Below are 7,104 nucleotides of genomic sequence, written 5' to 3'. Positions count from 1 at the left end.
CAAAAACATGATAGTAATCGATTTTTTTTTAAAGATAAAATCCAAACGGTCACTGTGGCGTATGTGTAACATTTTCTTCTACAGAAAAACAATTAAATTTATTACAAAATATTTCTTAAGCTGAGTATTTTTAAACCAGTTATCTCTTGTTAACTATTCATGTACCTTTAAAATTGTACAAATGTTCATTTTAGTAACTACAATCTGAAATATTGATCAAAGAAATGTCTATGATGATATTTCAGTACAAAAAAAAAAAAAACACATATTTGTCTTTGGCTTGAACATCCGATCCAAATTGAAATCAGTCGATTTAAAAAAGGATATGAGACATGAGGATGATTTTATGAAAATTTTTTAGACTTCGATGTGTAGTTTTTTTTAATTGAACAAGTTGATAATGTTGACGAAAAAGTACTCAACTTGAATTTTTTTTCTTAGGCTTCTTTAATTTTAAGTCCTTTAGAGTCAGTTTCACAGTTAAGCTAGTTTACAAGTCAAGTGGTCATTATTCGAAGTTTGAATAACACTTTATGTGTTCAAAATATACTTTTTTTTCTCTTATTTTCTTAAATTTAATACGTTCTCTTAGCTTCTTCAGAGTTTCTTACAAAATACCGTTTCCAACATGGAGTCATTCAGGGTATTTTTCATTTTGAGAAAATGTAGTTAACTTTTGTCAAAATAGTAATCCATTTAAATAAAGATAAAAATAAAAATAGTTTAATAAAATTGTATACAAACTTGTAAAATAAAATTTTAACAATATTTAGAAAATCGTAGACATTATAAAGCTGTGTAGTTTTTTTGTGAACCACAATCCTTATGCTGCTTATAAAAAAAAATGTATGTGTGTGTTATGGTTGTGTGTGAGTGGTGTTTGTCAAAAATACGCATACCTGCGCTGCGTTAGCAAACATTTAAAAATATATTCAACAAAATACAACAATGTCATGGATTTTTGTTTTTAAATATTCAATTTTTTTTTCATTTTTTTTTTTTATAACTTTAAGTTTCACTTTGTAGCACAATGTTTATATAGTATAAATTACATTTTCAGAGAGATAATCGGGACGACAACTATATAATTTTTTTAATTTTATTTTATCATTAATTTGTTATTATTTTTTTTATCATCTTGTTTTGTTTTTTAAATATATATAATTGAATCATAATAATTTTATTTTAACATTTAGGACATCTTTTTTTTCTCTCTAACATCATTTTTTTTGTTAATTTATTTATTTTTAAAATTTACTTTATTTATTTTTTTTTTTATTTAGCTTTAAAATTTTTCCTAAGCAATTTTTTATACGCCTCGTTTAAATTTTAACTATATTTATATATATATATATATATAAACGAATATACACATACATGCATACAATTTTATTCATACACTATATTTATTTATAATATGTATAAAATAGACAAATAAAAACCATAAATTGTTGTTGTTTTTGTATTATTAACTAATTTTACAATTCGCTTTTTTTTTAATAATTATAAGTAAACAAAATTAATAATAATAAAAAAATAATAATAATTAAATTTGTGTTTATATTTTTTGTTTAAATATTTTATGTATATTTTTTTTAATTATAAATTTTTATTAATATATAATATATATGTACGTAAGTATACCTCAAACCCTTTAATAATGCACATTACATAAATTCCTTTATTCTCTATATATATTTCCATATGTATACATATATACTATATATATATATATATTTTTAATTATATATTTTTTTTGTAAATTTTATATTCTAATGGAAGTGGAACAAATAAAGCCATATTTAGCGAGCATAATATATAGAAAAAAAGGGGAAGAGGGGGTAAGGGGGGCACACATAAAATTTAGGGGCGCATATCTATATTCAAGGAGGGGGGGATCCAAAAACAAACAAAAAAAAACATAAAACGGTTATTGGATGTGAAAATTATTGTTTTTGTTTTTCTCTTTTTACATAGAAATCAATCGTCTCAAATTCCAAAACACCTATTCTCACTCCCTTAACCTCTGTTTTTTTTTTTTATGTATTTTGTTTCGATCACACACTCACTCTCTCTCTCTCTATTTTTTGTTTTTTTTTTCTAAGATTTCAAAAATCTAATTTTAGTTGAATTTTTGTTTTTTTTTTTAATTTTATCTCATAAGCATTTTCACAACGGCGGCGAATAGAAACGCAATAAATAAAAATGAAACCATAAATATAACGGCCTTCTCCTGATCAGTAAACCGTTTTCGATTTGTGTAGAGCGCACTTAGTTTACCTGTAATACGTCGAATAGCACCATTATTGGCCATTTCAGCAAGAATACCACCACCACCACCACTGCCACCATTATTACCACCACTATGATTCATAGCATGGTGATGTGGATGATGGAGTGCTCCTTTAAAAAGCTCCTCGCAATTATTTTCAAAATTGGCTAAGTCATTGGCACTGATTGGGATGAGGCCGAAGGCGTTACCACCATCGATTCCATTCGTAGCATTCGAGCCGATAGCTGAGGCGCTAACGGAACGATGATGCAGGTGATTTGTACTGCCATTGCCGCCACCGCCGCCGCCACCGCCAACAAGCATTGTGGCTGCTTGCAAATGGCGACTATGGTGGCTGTGAATGTGTGAGTGGGCGTGAGAGTGCGCATGCGCGTGGTGATGATGATGCAGATGGTGTGCATGATGGGCGGCAAAGGCATTGCCACTGGCTGCTGCTGCAGCAGCTAATGCCGCCGAACTTGCGGCGAACAGGTTGCCATCGATGGTATCGATAAATGGTGGCACCTGATAACGGAAGGGATTGGTAAATTGGCCAGGTAGTTCGTTGCCCTTGGCAGCGGACACACGAATAGGACACACACGAAACAGGTAGATGGCGCCAGGCTCAAGATTTTCGATTGTGAATTTTGTATCTGGTCCTCGATAAATCTAGAAAAACAAAAATCAATCATCATTCATTTCTTATATTCAAAAAAAAAAAAAAAAAAAAAATTAAGACTAACCTGTTTATAATCACCATCTTTACCAACACTATATTGCAGTGCATATTCCACCGGATCACTAAACGAATTCTTGCTATTCTGCCATTCCAATGTCAATGGAATTCCAAAAGGACTCTGATTACCTGGCAACACTGCCGACGCAATTGGTGCCCCATTACTTCCCACACATGGATTCATACCAAACATACAACTACTATCCATAGCCATGCGAGGTGCCTTAATTGGCCCCGGTAGTGTTGCAGTTGTCTTAAAAGTATACTCCTTCGAATATTCACCAACACCAGCACGATCATTGCCAGCACATATTCTAAAAACATAGGCAGTTTGCTCTTGCAGCTTGTTAACCTTGCACATGGCATTTGTACCACTGTACACTTGTTGAAAGTCTTTAGCTCGATTAACATACATTTCTACATAGTATTTGGTAAAGTCCAAATTCTTTCCATCGCCCCATTTGAGTTTGATGAAATTATGTCCTAGACCAGTGCATTCTAGTTGTGGTGGCTCTGGTGGAGGTGGCAACGTTGTTAGTTTCACATAGCTGGAAAATGGTCCAGCACCAATGCCATTGATAGCTTGAACGCGGAACTTGTAATTGGTTTCGGGTGTTAGTCCGGTAATGGTGTGTTCCAGCGAATTGTCTTCGGTAGATATTGAACGCTCAGCGTATTCAATAGTATAGGAAACAATATCGGAACCATTGCACTCGGGTTGAGTCCAAATGAGGGAGACTTCGTTCGCTGTGAATTCATAGCTTTTGATTTGTGGTGCTGTGGGAATGGCAGCTGGAGTCTTGGTCGACACAACTGGTGACCATTGACTGCTGCCAGCAACATTGGAGGCATTCACTCGGAAGAAGTACAAAGTGAAGGGCAATAGATTACGGATGTCGGCTGTGGTGTTAACTCCGCGGTAACACATGTTAAAGCTATCATTGGACTCGCTGGCTGTTGTTGAGCTTTCGAGGCGGTATTCACTGATGGATGCGCCATTGGAATGGGGTTCCTTCCATGAAACTGTTAGGTGTGTGGGTGATCGGACTACGACGGCTGGTGCGTCAGGAGCGAATGGCGGTGCTGGAGCAGCTGCAAAACGCATCACTGATGACCAGGGACCTGCCCCGATGCGATTGATCGCTCGGACACATGCTTCATATCGCTCGCCAGGTGTTAGATCCTTGGCAATGCAATAGGAATCCCTGCCACGGTAGATAAGGGTGTTGCCATTCAATTGCACTTCGAATTCCAGAACTGGGGCTCCGCCATTATAGTCTGGTCTGTCGAAATGTAACACAGCCGCATATGGACCAGGTGCGGTATCACAACGTGGTGGCTCTGGTGCTCCAGGTACAATAGCCTCAGTTGTCACAGTGGAGACATCCGAATAGCCACTCATGCCACCAGGACCTTCACAGGCGGCTCGAATCTGGTAGGTTGTGCCCGGGCTAAGGCGATCACACACAGTCTCTGGTTCACGACCAGCATAGACTCGTTCGAATTTTGGTCCAGAGCTGATCTCCAAGTAGTATCGAGTGATTTCAGCTCCACCTCTATCATTGGGCGGATCCCACTTCGCTTTGAAATAGTTGCCATGAATTTTACCCTTAACTTGTGGTTTTCCCGGGCGTCCAGGTCGTTCGGGATGGGTTTTATATGCCACTTCGGATGACCATGGTGAGGAACCAGCTTCATTGTCCGACCGGAGTCGGAATTGATAAGATGTGGAGCGACGCAAATCACAGCATTCGTAAATCGTTTCAGGGCCATTGTACATATTCAAGTAGCCATGGCCGGAGTCACGGTCTAGCATTTGAAGGACGAATTCACCATCTTGATTGCGTCGTTCCCAAGCGAGGCGCAGTGAATTTGGTGTTGCCGAATGCAAGGTGGGAGCTTTTGGTGCTTGAGGTGGATTGCCTGAAGTGCTATAGGCTACAATTCCGGAATATAATGATGGGCCGCATTCATTTACAGCGGAGAGGCGGAAATTGTACACTGTCGATGGCATTAGCTTTGTGAGGATGTACTGTCTACTTTTGGTTTTGGCAGCCTCGACAAAGTGACTGCCTTTGCCTTCGTCATACTCGAGGATGTATTGTTGGATGTGAGCACCATTGCTAAAGGGTGCTGTCCAACGGAGTTGGAGTGAATTGCGCGTGCGAACGATCAGTTTCGGTGGCATTGGTTGGTCGGGTTCACACGGTGGGGTTGTGAATTCAGTCGGTTCTGAAAATGAGCCTTGAAGTTGTTCATAGTGGACCTGGAATTGAAATTTTTACAAAAGTAAGTATAAGACAGTCTGTGGGGTGGAATAAGTTATAGTACTTACTTGCAATCTAACAACATATTCTTGGCCAGGTTGCAAGTCTTGAACAATACAGTCGTATGATTCGCCTTTGTAGAGACTTTTATACTTGCATTCCTTGGCACGATCGCTAAGGAGAACATTGTAGCGCAAGTCTCGGGAATTAATGAGATTGTCAGTAATGGCTGGTGCTTCCCAAATTATTTTTGCCGATCGAGATGTGATGTCAATTACCTAATTGAAATAAATTTTTAATTGATTTTACTAAATTAATAAATAATTAATGGTGCTTACCTCTGGCTTTTGGATGGCTGACAATTGCTCGATTATTGTTTGGGTATCTTCTTCATCTTCTGGCACACTGGATGATTCTTCACCATCTTCAGATGTACCAACAGATGAAGCACCATTTCGTGATGTTCGTCGATGATGATGACCATTTAGTTCGTTCTTTCGTGGTGATGGGGAGTGGGCTGGAGTCGACATCGCTGAGTCTATATCAAGAAAAACAAAAAATGAGAACATTTTATTGAGAATTTAGGGAAAGAGAAATTACCTTTTACAGTTATAAATGTTTTTAATTATTAAAGTATGTAAATAAATGTTAGAGCCTGTTTCGACAAGGGTAAATAGGAAAAAATAGAAAACCATCGAATGAGCCAAATTAGGTACTACCTACTATAATAGACTGCTCGGTCACTTGTATCGAGTCAAGTCTATTGTACTAAGTTGGGACCCCTGCATGTTCGAGGAGCCAACACAGATCAGCATAAGACTGAATGGGGATATTCAATACAGTAAAAAAATCGACAAAAACAGGAAAGTAGAAAAAATGTTACGTATACACCACAGTGAACCGAAAATCTCTTATCTCGGTAAAAAGTAACTGAAACCATTGTGAAAAATACGATACACTGATGAAATTCGCTATGAAGGTTTTAGATAAAGCAGGCACAAAAAATCCATAAAAATCTTGAAAATATTTTTGGTGAAAGGGTGTGTTTTTTGAGTGGTTGAATTATGTGTGAGAAAGGTATCGTAACAGCTAACGAAATTTTGTAAATTTTTTAAACATAATAAAATTCAGAAGTAAGTACAACAAATACTAAAAAAAGTTGGTACCCCAATGAAAATTGGTAAAAATATTACTTCTATGTATAAAAAAAGGGAATTGAAGATAATCCGCTTTAAGTCCGATAAAATCAATGGTATTAAAGGTAGGCTTACGAAATTTATTAAAAATGCTGTCTTTGCCATGAATGAAATGACTAAACATTTTTTTCATGCGAAAGGGTGTTTTTTTTTTTTTAAATGTTGGGAAAATAAGGGTATATTGAGATTAAAAAAAAGAATCTAGAGACTTTAGATTCTTTCAAGAAAAAAAAAAAAATAATTTAATTTGGTAAAAACTTTGCATTTGGGATACAAAGCAAGAATAAAGAGTTTTCATTAAAAAAATTAGATGAAAGGGTGTTTTTTTTCGAAGAATCAGTAAAATCTGAAACTATTCTCAAAAAGCCTGTGATTCATTTTATTTTTTGTTTCGATGACAAATTGAACGTTTATACTTAAGTTTTTAGACGTTATACACGAAGAATTTTTTTCGATACCAGCATTGAATAATTATATATAGAAGTGACACCGGAAAAAACGTCCGCTATGTTTGAGGGGTGGAGCCACAATCGTTTGAGGAGTGGCGCCACAATCGTTTTAGGATTGTGTATTCGATGGCCGAAAATCCCTTAAAAGGACTTTTGGTTACTAAGTAACCACATTTACAATATT

At 36.1% G+C, this 7,104-nt stretch overlaps 1 protein-coding gene across 3 annotated transcripts in view; it reads right to left on the bottom strand.

Annotated features, from left to right (window-relative positions):
* Positions 1 to 1,620: 1,620 nt before the first annotated feature.
* LOC129905092 (fibronectin type-III domain-containing protein 3A) overlaps positions 1,621 to 7,104 on the bottom strand; it is a 400,083-nt gene continuing 394,599 nt past the window's right edge. For 2 of the 3 annotated variants that reach the window (XM_055980467.1, XM_055980468.1), the window contains exons 5-8: positions 5,614 to 5,813; positions 5,344 to 5,553; positions 3,016 to 5,274; positions 1,621 to 2,941 (exon numbers count right to left, since the gene is read on the bottom strand). In XM_055980467.1, coding sequence (XP_055836442.1) covers positions 2,153 to 2,941; positions 3,016 to 5,274; positions 5,344 to 5,553; positions 5,614 to 5,813 — 3,458 coding nt within the window. In that variant the 3' untranslated portion in view covers positions 1,621 to 2,152. The remainder of the gene's footprint in view (positions 2,942 to 3,015; positions 5,275 to 5,343; positions 5,554 to 5,613; positions 5,814 to 7,104) is intronic. The other variant, XM_055980469.1, reaches the window with a different exon arrangement.

Source organism: Episyrphus balteatus, chromosome 1, assembly GCF_945859705.1.
Source record: "Episyrphus balteatus chromosome 1, idEpiBalt1.1, whole genome shotgun sequence".
NCBI classification, from domain to species: Eukaryota; Metazoa; Arthropoda; class Insecta; order Diptera; family Syrphidae; genus Episyrphus; species Episyrphus balteatus.
This window is presented reverse-complemented; position numbering and strand designations above follow the sequence as displayed.